General features: G+C 44.5%; 1 protein-coding gene across 1 annotated transcript in view; it reads left to right on the top strand.

Annotated features, from left to right (window-relative positions):
• LOC139265805 (anoctamin-7-like) overlaps positions 1-13,059 on the top strand; it is a 192,229-nt gene that overhangs the window by 173,452 nt on the left and 5,718 nt on the right. The window contains exon 23 of the mRNA XM_070883247.1: positions 5,692-5,811. Coding sequence (XP_070739348.1) covers positions 5,692-5,811 — 120 coding nt within the window. The remainder of the gene's footprint in view (positions 1-5,691; positions 5,812-13,059) is intronic.

Genomic DNA, 13,059 nt, shown 5'->3' with positions numbered 1-13,059 from the left:
GGAAAGATCAGTCTGAAATAAATTTGAATAAACTTTAAAAAAAATGTTAAATTCTTTTTTTAGTTTCTTAAAAATTTTAATTTTTATAATGGAGAAATTTAACACTCCAAAACATTTAAATGAGATTTTCAGGGTCATAATATTTTGTTTAGCAGTCAATGCCCTAGTAACACCTAATCCAACAAGGTCTAACATTTAATGGGGTATTTAACAATGATATTACTGTGGAAAAGCCCAAGTTTTCATCAGTTTCACTGAAATCCCTGCTTACATTGATTGCTGGCAATGGGAGATAGTTGGGGGGAGGGCCACAGAGCAGCCAGTGTCGAAGCAGGCCACAACGTCAGGATTTCCACGTTTAGATGCGTATGTGCTATATCCTGAAGTTGCGTTCAGTTTCAAAGGGGTAATGCTGCAATTCCTACGTTACAACAGTGGCGACACTTCAGAAAGTACCTCATTAGCTGCAAAACACTTTGGGACATCTGGTGGTCGTGAAAGGCGCTATATAAATGCAAATCTTTCTTTTACTGCGAATGCTGTTAGTTCACTGTTATTATCCACCTGGGGTTCTGGTACAGGTTAGTATGCAGGTACAGCAAATGATCAGGAAGGCCAATGGAATCTTGGCCTTTATTGCAAAGGGGATGGAGTATAAAAACAGGGAAGTTTTGCTACAGTTATACAGGGTATTGGTGAGGCCACACCTGGAATACTGCGTACAGTTTTGGTTTCCATATTTAAGAAAGGATATACTTGCTTTGGAGGCAGTTCAGAGAAGGTTCACTAGGTTGATTCCGGAGATGAGGGGGTTGACTTATGAGGAAAGGTTGAGTAGGTTGGGCCTATGTTCATTGGAGTTCAGAAGAATGAGAGGTGATCTTATCGAAATGTATAAGATTATGAGGGGGCTTGACAAGGTGGCTGCAGAGAGGATGTTTCCACTGATAGGGGGGACTAAAACTAGAGGGCATAATCTTAGAATAAGGGGCCGCCCATTTAAAACTGAGATGAGGAATTTCTTCTCTCGAAGGGTTGTAAATCTGTAGAATTCGCTGCCTCAAAGCTGTGGAAGTTGGGTCATTGAATTAATTTAAGACAGATATAGACAGTTTCTTAACCGATAAGGGAATAAAGGATTATGGGGAGCGGGCAGGGAAGTGGATCTGAGTCCATGATCGGATTAGTCATGATCATAATATCATATTAAATGGTGGAGCAGGCTCGAGGGGCGAAATGGCCTACTCCTGCTCCTATTTCTTATATTCTTAAATTCTGCGCCTTAAAGAAATAAATCAGGTTAGAAAAACATTCTTGGCAAAGAGAGTGATAAGACTGTGAAATTCTCTGCCATATAAACTGTTGAAGCAGAACCCATAAGTTCTTTTATACAGGAATTAGACAGTTTCTTGAAAAGGAGGAATATTAAACGGTGTGGGGAGTGACGGGAGTGCTTGATTAAACATTGTGGCTTATGTGGAGAGGAACACTGCAGCAGACTGGATTGGCTGAAAGATTCTAGTGTGTGAGAATGTGAAGGAGTGATTAAACTTGGAAGAATGCACCAGTGTGCAGGAGAATGGGGGAAATCAGTCACTGCACTCTCGCCTCGAAGTCAAAAGGAAGTGGGTTCAAGCCCCAGTGCAGGACTTGAGCATGTAACATAGGCAGTGGAGTGCTGCATTGTTGAAGGTGCTGTCTTTTGGATGAGATGTTAAACCAAGGTACAATCTGCTTTTCAGATGGATATAAAGAATCGTGTGGCTCAAATTTTTTTTGGAAGAGATGAGTTTTCCTGATGTCTTGGCCACCACTTTTTCCTCAACCAGCACCTCCAAAACAGATTACCCAGTCTCATTTATCTCATAGCTATCTGTGGGACCTTGCTGTGCACAAATTGCTGCTGTGCTTACCGACAAAACAACAGTGACTACACTTAGGCAATTGATTGGCTGTGGAGTGCTTTGGGATGTCCTGGGGATGAGAAAAGTGCTATATAATGTAATTTATTTCATTTTACTGGGAGGGTCTCGATGAGGTTAGGAAACGAAAGCACTGAGATGCAGGGTAAGGCACAGGGTAGCAATAGAAAGCCTGAAAGCTCGGTGCCTCAATGCAAGGAGTATTCGGAACCCCGGAGAGGGCTCTGAGCTAGTTAGAGTGGGTGAGAGCGCAGATGAACAGGACCCCAAGAAAGAATGCAAAAGGCAGGAGGCAACAGAGCAGAGTAGCACTGGGGTAAGTGTAAACCACAAGGTGATAGGAAGGGACAATATGTATGAATATAAAGGGGCTGCAGGAGGGGTCAAAACTAAAAATCATTGTTTAAAAACTAGTATTAAAACACTCTAGCTAAACGCACGCAGCATTCGAAATAAAGTAAATGAGTTGACGGCACAAATCATTACAAATAGGTATGATTTGGTGGCCATTACAGAAACGTGGTTGCAGGGTGGCCAAGACTGGGAATTAAACATACAGGGGTATCTGACAATTCGGAAGGATAGACAAGAAGGGAAAGGAGGTGGGGTAGCTCTGTTAATAAAGGATGATATCAGGGCAGTTGTGAGAAATGATATTGGCTCTAATGAACAAAATGTTGAATCATTGTGGGTGGAGATTAGAGATAGTAAGGGGAAAAAGTCACTGGTGGGCTTGGTTTATAGGCCCCCAAATAATAACTTCACGGTGGGGCGGACAATAATCAAGGGAATAATAGCGGCATGTGAAAAAGGAACGGCAGTAATCATGGGGGATTTTAACCTACATATCGATTGGTCAAATTAAATTGCACGGGGTAGCCTAGAGGAGGAATTCATAGAATGCATATGGGATTGTTTCTTAGAATAGTATGTTACAGAATCTACAAGGGAGCAAGAGCTATCTTAGATCTGGTCCTGTGTAATGAGACAGGAATAATAAACGATCTCCGAGTAAAAGATCCTCTCGAAATGAATGATCACAGTGTGGTTGAATTTGTAATACAGATTGAGGGTGAGGAAGTAGTGTCTCAAATGAGCGTACTATGCTTAAACAAAGGGGACTACAGTGGGATGAGGGCAGAGTTGGCTAAAGTAGACTGGGAACACAGACTAAACGGTGGCACAATTGAGGAACAGTGGAGGACTTTTAAGGAGCTCTTTCATAGCGCTCAACAAAAATATATTCCAGTGAAAAAGAAGGGCGGTAAGAGAAGGGATAACCAGCCGTGGATAACCAAGGAAATAAAGGAGAGTATCAAATTAAAAACCAATGCGTATAAGGTGGCCAAGGTTAGTGGGAAACTAGAAGATTGGGAAAATTTTAAACGACAGCAAAGAATGACTAAAAAAGCAATAAAGAAAGGAAAGATAGGTTACGAAAGTAAACTTGCGCTAAACATAAAAACAGATAGTAAAAGCTTTTACCGATATATAAAACTGAAGAGAGTGACTAAAGTAAATGTTGGTCCCTTAGAAGATGAGAAGGGAGATTTAATAATGGGTAATGTGGAAATGGCTGAGACCTTAAACAATTATTTTGCTTCAGTCTTCACAGTGGAAGACACAAAAACCATGCAAAAAATTGCTGGTCACGGGAATGTGGGAAGGGAGGACCTTGAGACCATCACTATCACTAGGGGGATAGTGCTGGACAGGCTAATGGGACTCAAGGTAGACAAGTCCCCTGGTCCTGATGAAATGCATCCCAGGGTATTAAAAGAGATGGCGGAAGTTATAGCAGATGCATTCGTTATAATCTACCAAAATTCTCTGGACACTGGGGAGGTACCAGCGGATTGGAAAGCAGTTAATGTAACGCCTCTGTTTAAAAAAGAGGGCAGACAAAAGGAAGGTAACTATAGGCCGGTTAGTTTAACATCTGTAGTGGGGAAAATGCTTGAAGCTATCATTAAGGAAGAAATAGCGGGACATCTGGATAGGAATAGTGCAATCAAGCAGACGCAACATGGATTCATGAAGGGGAAATCATGTTTAACTAATTTACTGGAATTCTTTGAGGATATAACGAGCATGGTGGACAGAGGTGTACCGATGGATGTGGTGTATTTAGATTTCCAAAAGGCATTCGATAAGGTGCCACACAAAAGGTTACTGCAGAAGATAAAGGTATGCGGAGTCAGAGGAATTGTATTAGCATGGATAGAGAATTGGCTGGCTAACAGAAAGCAGAGAGTCGGGATAAATGGGTCCTTTTCGGGTTGGAAATCGGTGTTTAGTGGTGTGCCACAGGGATCGGTGCTGGGACCACAACTGTTTACAATATACATAGATGACCTGGAAGAGGGGACAGAGTGTAGCGTAACAAAATTTGCAGATGACACAAAGATTAGTGGGAAAGTGGGTTGTGTAGAGGACACAGAGAGGCTGCAAAGAGATTTAGATAGGTTAAACGAATGGGCTAAGGTTTGTCAGATGGAATACAATGTCGGAAAATGTGAGGTCATCCACCTTGGGGAAAAAAAACAGTAAAAGGGAATATTATTTGAATGGGGAGAAATTACAACATGCTGCGGTGCAGAGGGAGAATCCCAAAAAGTTAGTTTGCAGGTGCAGCAGGTAATCAGGAAGGCGAATGGAATGTTGGCCTTCATTGCGAGAGGGATGGAGTACAAAAGCAGGGAGGTCCTGCTGCAACTGTTTAGGGCATTGGTGAGGCCGCACCTGGAGTACTGCGTGCAGTTTTGGTCACCTTACTTAAGGAAGGATATACTAGCCTTGGAGGGGGTACAGAGACGATTCACTAGGCTGATTCCGGAGATGAGGGGGTTACCTTATGATGATAGATTGAGTAGACTGGGTCTTTACTCGTTGGAGTTCAGAAGGATGAGGGGTGATCTTATAGAAACATTTAAAATAATGAAAGGGATAGACAAGATAGAGGCAGAGAGGTTGTTTCCACTGGTCGGGGAGACTAGAACTAGGGGGCACAGCCTCAAAATATGGGGGAGCCAATTTAAAACCGAGTTGAGAAGGAATTTCTTCTCCCAGAGGGTTGTGAATCTGTGGAATTCTCTGCCCAAGGAAGCAGTTGAGGCTAGCTCATTGAATGTATTCAAGTCACAGATAGATAGATTTTTAACCAATAAGGGAATTAAGGGTTATGGGGAGCGGGCGGGTAAGTGGAGCTGAGTCCACGGCCAGATCAGCCATGATCTTTTTGAATGGCGGAGTAGGCTCGAGGGGCTAGATGGCCTACTCCTGTTCCTAATTCTTATGTTCTTATGGAGAATAGTCGTCAATCTGGTGTGTGTTGCATTGAGGATGAGTGATGGTTATGACTATGTTACAAGACCATAAACACTAGAGGGGTGAAATTCATATGGGACTGTAGCGTAAAGCGGGTGATGGAGAGCGAGCAGCCTATTTAACACTCCGCCCAATGCTCTTTTCTATTGAGTTCAATGGACCAGAAATCGAGGCACAGTGTAAAACAGGCTGCCAATTTATTGTCGCCCAATGCGAACTGCAGCCCAATATGAATTTCACCCCCCAGAAGTTCTATCGGTAATCAAACATGTCACTTTCTTCTGTGACAGGAACACATTCTACTGACAATCGAGCGGCTCTATTAAGTTATATTGAAAGGCTAAAGTACAACCTATTCATTAACATCTGAACCCTTTGGTGTGTTACTGCATGGAAACACAGCTCATCATTTTGACTCCCATGTCCCTTGTCCATCCTACAGCACGTGGTGTTCTTCATTGCACGAATGATTGACTTGCTGGTCCCAGACATACCCGAAGCAGTAGAAATCAAGGTGAAGAGGGAGCGCTACTTGGCAAAGCAGGCTCTGGCTGAGAACCAGGTAATTCTACAAAGGACTCAATGCAATTTGCAGGAGCTTGTTCTGTTGGTTGGATTAGGAATATCATTGCCACCAGCATTAGTAACTGCAGAGGAACACAGACTTCCACTAATCATAGCATCAGAAAGCCACTCATGGAATCCCAGCTCACTCCCATTGTAGAGATTCTCCAGACCAGAACCAATCTCCATCCATTAAAAAATTCCAATACATGAAGATCCAATGAATCAAATGACCCCACTGTTTGGACCCAGTGGATTCCTAGTTAATATCATTATCATCATAGGTATTCCCTCGGAATCGAGGAAGACTTGCTTCCACTCTTAAAATGAGTCCTTAGGTGGCTGAACAGTCCAATACGAGAGCCACAGTCCCTGTCACAGGTGGGACAGATAGTCGTTGAGGGATAGAGTGGGTGGGACAGGTTTACCGCATGCTTTTTCCGTTGCCTGCGCTTGATTTCTGCATGCTCTCGCCGATGAGACTCGAGGTGTTCAGCGCCCTCCCGGATGCACTTTCTCCACTTAAGGCGATCTTTGGCCAGGGACTCCCAGGTGTCAATGGGGATGTTGCACTTTATCAGGGAGGCTTTGAAGGTGTCCTTGTAACGATTCCCCTGCCCATCTTTGGCTCGTTTGCCGTGAAGGAGTTCGGAGTAGAGCGCTTGCTTTGGGAGTCTCATGTCTGGCATGCGGACAATGTGGCCTACCCAGTGGAGCTGATCAAGTGTGGTCAGTGATTCAATGTTGGGGATGTTGGCCTGGTCGAGGATGCTAATGTTGGTGCGTCTGACCTCCCAGAGGATTTGTAGGATCTTGCGGAGACATCTATGGTGGTATTTCTCCAGCGACTTGAGGTGTCTACTATACATGCACAGAGGCATGGACCATGTACAGTATATCATTACAGAGAGTTGTTAGGTAGCCAGTGAATCCCTGACTCCAATTGTGTAGCATCCTAATGGACCATCGGGTGGTCAATATTACTCCTCACTGACTTCACGGGGAGTAAAATTCCACCCTCTCCCACGGGTTTCCCGGCCGTTGGGTTAGGTTAGAACAACCTTCAGAGATACTACACAATGAGAATAGGGGTCCACTAGGATGCTACACAATCGGGCGGGTTTCCATTCGCACACTCTTCAAATTTTAGGTCTGCTCTAGATATTCTTTCGAGTCCAGTGGCATTAGACTCTCCCGTGAGCATGTGTCCCACACGATCAGGAGTTTCTGCTTGATTGGCCAAAATCCAGTCTGACCTGTAACAATGGAATCCCACATTATCCAAACCCAACATCACTATCTCGCATGTGCCACCGTGCACGTTTCTCCTGCCATCCGGAAGGTGAACCGATGAACACTCTAGGTGAGGCAAGGTCATTATAAACCAACAGAGTGATTTATTTTACATGTGTGAACAAGCAGAGTAATGTTTACAATGAATTAGAACCTATTTTGTCACAATGCTCGTAACTAAAAAATAACCAAGTATGCCACAGTAGTTGGCTGAATGCACATTTTCATAGAATCATAGAAATTTACAGCAAGGAATGAAGCCATTTTGGCCCATCGTGCCTTCGCCGGCCGACAAAGAGCTATCCAGCCAAATCCCATTTTCCAGCTCTTGGTCCGTAGCCCTGGAGGTTATGGCATTTCAAGTGCACATCCAAGTACTTATTAAATTCGGTGAGGGTTTCTGCCTCTACCACACTTTCAGGCAGTGAGTTCCAGACCCCATGAAGAAATTTCCCCTCAAATCCCCTCTAAACCTTCTACCAATTACTTTAAATCTGGTTGTTGACCCCTCTGCTAAGGGAAATAGGTCCTTCCTATCCACTCTATCTAGACCCCTCATAGTTTTATATATCTCAATAAGGTCTCCCCTCAGCCTCCTCTGTTCCAAAGAATACAATCCCAGCCTTTCTAATCTTTCCTCCTAGTTAAAATTCTCCAGTCCTGGCAACATACTCGAAAATCTCCTCTGTACCCTCTCCAGTGCAATCACGTCTTTCCTGTAATGTGGTGACCAGAACTGCACGCAGTACTCTAGCTGTGGCCTAACTAGTGTTTTATAGAGTTCAAGCATAAACCTCCCTGCTCTTGTATTCTATGCCTCGGCTAATAAAGGCAAGTATCCCGTATGCCGCCTTAACCACCTTATCTACCTGGCCTGCTACCTTCAGGGATCTGTGAACCTGCAGTAAAGTGTCCCTTTGTTCCTCTACACTTCTCAGTGTCCTACCATTAAATGTGTAGACCCTTTCCTTGTTAGCCCTCCCCAAATGCATTACTTCACACTTCTCTGGATTGAATTCCATTTGCCATTTGTTTTAGGTGAGTAATGTCTCTAAAACCCATTGGCACTAAACGTAAGCAGGGAGCTCTCACTCTCTGTGTCTGTCTTCCTTACCAGATCTCTTTTTTTCTTAACTGGACAGGATAGCACAAGGCTTCACCTCTGACCTGCGCCCAGCTCTCTGTGTCCAGGGATTGGACAGTTGAGCTGTTAATAAAAACAGCTACATCCCTCTTAGGGCCAACTCTGGTTGAGTGTATTCCTGGAGGTCTCGTCACATGACTTCCCGCTTCCGACTGGCCCGCCCAGTCAAAACAGCCTTTATTTCCCCTATCTCCAAAATGTTTATAACTAATAAATAAAAGCATTGAAAGAAATTGAAAGAACAACTCTGATTTTTCTCCTGCCTCTCAGTCGTGCCCTGGAGATTTTTCTTCAATTCCTGGAGACTCCAGGACAACCCTGCAGGGTTGACAACCCTGTCTTAGAGGCAGTTGCCTGGGGCTAATGCCCGCTGGGCGTGCATGAAGAAAGCCATTCCAATATATGTGTAAACGGGAACTGGAATGACTTTAACAAATCTCCATTGTCTTAAACTAATGTGCTTTGCAAAAAACACCATAGGGTCGAAATTGAGCCCCAGCACCTACCGTTTTTGAGCGTTTTTCTCCGCCCAGTTACCGGAGAAATTCACAGCTTTGTATTTTTGGGGGGGCTCAGGTCGGCTGTGGGGCGGAGTGCCCCTGAAACGGGTCCGCCATCCCGACCAGTCATCAGCACTTCAGTTAAAGGGGAGGGCCGCTGCAAACTGCAGCCATTTCAGTGGCTAACAGTGGGCCACCAGGGATGGTTTCGGCCGGGCCAGTGGCCTGGCACCCAAGAGGGGATACCAGGCTGTCTGTTGATGGCCCGGTCGAACACACGGCCATAATTGTTGGTCTGACCTGGCGGTCGGCTGACAAAAAAAAATGGCGTCGATGGCATCGCCACCTTCCCTTTAAGGCAGGCAGTGCCGCCAAGCCACAGTGAGTGTACCGACGGCAAAAATGGGGCAATTCCGGGGAGGGGTCCCAGTCGGTCGGTAAGGGCTGCATGTCGCGGCGTGAAAACATGTGGAGCGGTCCCCTACACCACTCCTAACCTGAGGAAGGGCAATTTGTAAAATGGCAGCCCCTCTGCGAAGACTCAGCGGCCATTCCGCACTGACCCGTGGCCGCTGCTTTCAGGCGGCCTTATAGAAAGGGGTACTTTCGGCCCCCATTTCTAGAGGTGGGTCAGACTGGATCTAATCTCTTGTGTGCCAAATTCTAATTGACATTCCCCAAAACTATGTATTGTAGATTTAATTTCTTATGATCTGAATTTAACTTAATTGTATAATCCTGATAGAAGTTGATCTGAAATCCCTGCTAGGCTGAATAATTTGAAACGTGACACTCACACTGCATAAAATTCTAGCGGATCACAAGAACATAAGAAATAGGAACAGGAGTAGGAGGCCATTCGGTCCCTCGAGCCTGTTCCTCCATTCAATAAGATCATGGCTGATCTTCAACCTCAACTCCACTTTCCTGCCCAATTCCTATAGTCCCTTGATTCCTTAGTGCCAAATCTCTGTCTTGAATATATTAAACGTCTGAGCTATCACAACCCTCTGGGGTAGAGAATTCCAAAGATCCACAAGCCTCCGAGTGAAGAAATTCCTCCTCACCTCAGACTTAAAGGGCCGATTCCTTATCCTGAGACTATGCCCCCCAGTTCTAGACTCCCCAACCAGGGGAAACAGCCTCTCTGCATCTACCCTGTCAAGCCCTCTCAGATGTTTCGATGAGATCATCTCTCATTCTTCTAAACTCCAGAGAATATAGACTCATTCTACTCAACCTCTCCTCATCGGACAGCCCTCTCATCCCAGGAATCAGTCTGGTGAACCTCGCTGCACCCTCTCTAAGGCAGATTAGGAAAGGAAACCAAAACTCCACACAGTACTCCAGTTGTGGTCTCACCAAGACCCTATATAATTGCAGCAAGATTTCCTGGGGTAGAAATTGCCCTCCCCCCCCCCCCCACCCCACCTGAGGGGCGGACATGGGGCGATGACAGCAAGTGAGGGGCGGAAGTTGGGTGCAGAGGAGAGTCACCACTACGATGACGTCATCACAGCGCCGTGTCACCACGGCTCTCCCCTTCACTTAAAGGGGAGACCTTCTGCGATTTTTAAACTTCGGGCCACCAGGGACTGTTTCGGCTGGACCAGTGGCCTGGTGTGTACCAGGCTGCCTGTTGGCGGCCCGGCCGAACCCGGAGACATAGTTGTTGGGCCGACATGGCAGTCGGTCGACAAAAACAAAAATATGGCGGCAGCGGCAGCGGCAGTGCATCTTTCCCTTTCAGGGAAGCCGCACCACCGTTGCAGAAGGCCACAGCCTCACTGGACCACTGTGAAAAAGCTTGTTTTGGCACTACCGGGCGGGCAGAAGAGTTTCGGAGGGGAATGTCGTCGTCGGAGGGGTTAAATCGGCGGTGCGCATGGTGATGACGCAGTTAAGACGGATCGGAAGCAGCGGAGCGGGGGGGGAAGAGAATCGGGGCAACATGGCCACCGATTTGCAGTGGTAACACACCTTCAGGAGAAGGGCAATTTCGGCCCCCCTTATTCTTACACTGCAACTCCCTTGCAATAAAGGCTAACATACCATTTGCCTTCCTAATTGCTTGTTGTACCTGCATGTTAACTTTCTGTGATTCGTGTAAATCCAAATCCCTCTGAATCCTAACATTTACTAGTTTCTCACCTTTTAAAAAATATTTTGCTTTTCCATTATTCCTACCAAAGTTTATAATTTTCACACTTATACACCATCTGTCACCTTCTTGCCCAATCACTTAACCGGTCTGTATCCATATGCATCCTCCTCACAGCTTACTTTCCCGCCTAGCTTTGCATCGTCAGAAAATTTGAATATATTACACTCTGTCCCCTCATCCAAGTCATTGATATAGATTGTAAATAGCTGAGGCCCAAGCACTGATCATTGCGGCTCTCCACTAGTTACACCCTGCCATCCTAAAAATGATCCCTTTACCCCCGGTCTCTGTTTTCTGTCCATTAACCAATCCTCAATCCATGCTGATATATTACCCCCATTTCACATGAGCCCTAATCTTGTGTAACAACCTATTGTGTAGCAACTTATCAAATGCCTTCTAAAAGTCAAAATACACTACATCCATTGGTTCCCCCTTATCTACCCTCAAAAAACTCTTCCGGATTTGACAAACATGATTTCCTTTCATAAAACTATGTTGGTTCTGTCCAGTCATATTGAGATTTTCTAAGTGCCCTCTTACCACGTACTTAATAGATTCTAGTATTTTTCCAACTGCTGATGTCAGTCTAACTGTCCTATAGTTCCCTATTTTCTCCAACCATGGGGTTACAGTTACCACCTTTCAATCCATGGGGACCATTCTAGAATCTAGGGAATTCTGAAAGATCAAAACCAATGCATCCACTATGTCTGCAACCACCTCTTTTAAAACCCTAGGATCTAGGCCATCACCTTCAGGGGATTTGTCAGCTTTTAGTCCCATTAATTTATCCAGTACTTTTTCTTTACTAATATTAGTTACTTTAAATTCCTATCTCTCATTAGATGCTTGGCTCCCCACAATTTCAGATATGTTCTACCTTGAAAAGACAGACACAAAATATTTGTTTAACATCTCTGCCATTTCCTTATTCCCCATTATAATTTCTCCTGTCGCTGTCTCCAAGGAACCCATATTTACTTTTGTTAATCTCTTCCTTTTCACGTACTTGTAAAAGCTCTAACAATCTGTATTTATATTTCTTGCTAGTTTAATCTCATTCTAGTTTCTCCCTCTTTACCACTTTCTTGGTCTTCCTCAGGCTTACTACTCCTTTTAACATTGTAAGCCTCTTCTTTTAATCTAATACTATCCTTAACTTCTCTAGTTAGGCACAGTTCGACCACTTTTCCAGTGGAATTTTTATTCCTCAAGGAAATGTATCAAACTTCTTCATATGCATTCCCATTGTAAAGAGATTCAATAGATCAAACCATTCCTATTTATTTCAGTGTTACAGCAGGATAATGGACAAAATCACTTCCAATCAGTACCATTTATAACATCACTTACATTGTGTAAAACTGCTACTCCAAGTTTAAAATATTCACCAGTTTCTATTCTCTTCATGTGCAGCTTGTGAAATGTAAGAACGTAAGAAATAGGAGCAGGGGTAGGCCATTTGGCCCATCGAGCCTGCTCCGCCATTTAATAAGATCATGGCTGATCTGATCATGGATTCAGCTCCACTTCCCTGCCCGCTCCCCATAACCCTTTACTCCCTTATCGTTCAAAAATCTGACTATCTCTACTTTGAATATGTTCAATGAGCCAGCTCTCTGGGGCAGAGAATTCCACAGATTTACAACCCTCTAAGAGAAGATATTCCTCCTCAACTCAGTTTTAAATGGGCGCCCCTTATTCTGAGACTATGCCCCCTATGACTGCATCCACCTTGTCGAGCCCCTTCATTATATTATGTTTCGATAAGATCACCTCTCATTCTTCTGAACTCCAATGAGTATAGGTCCAACCTACTCAACCGTTTCTCATAAGTCAACCCCCTCATCTCCGGAATCAACCTAGTGAACCTTCTCTGAACAGCCTCCAAAGCAAGTACAGCTGTATATCCATCCTTAAATACGGAGACCAATATCCTGTACAGTTATAGCGGGACTTCTCTGCTTTTATACTCCATCCCCCTTGCAATAAAGGCCAACGTTCCATTTGCCTTCCTGATTTTTGATACCTGCATACTCATTTTTTGTGTTTCATGCACAAGGACCCCCAGATCTCTCTGTACTGCAGCATTTTGCAATTTTTCTCCATTTAAAAAATAATTTGCTTTTCTATGCTTTCTGC

The sequence above is a fragment of the Pristiophorus japonicus genome, chromosome 6 (assembly GCF_044704955.1).
Source record: "Pristiophorus japonicus isolate sPriJap1 chromosome 6, sPriJap1.hap1, whole genome shotgun sequence".
In the NCBI taxonomy this organism is placed as follows: Eukaryota; Metazoa; Chordata; class Chondrichthyes; family Pristiophoridae; genus Pristiophorus; species Pristiophorus japonicus.
Note: the sequence above shows the minus strand (reverse complement) of the source record. Positions and strands in the feature narration are given on the sequence as shown.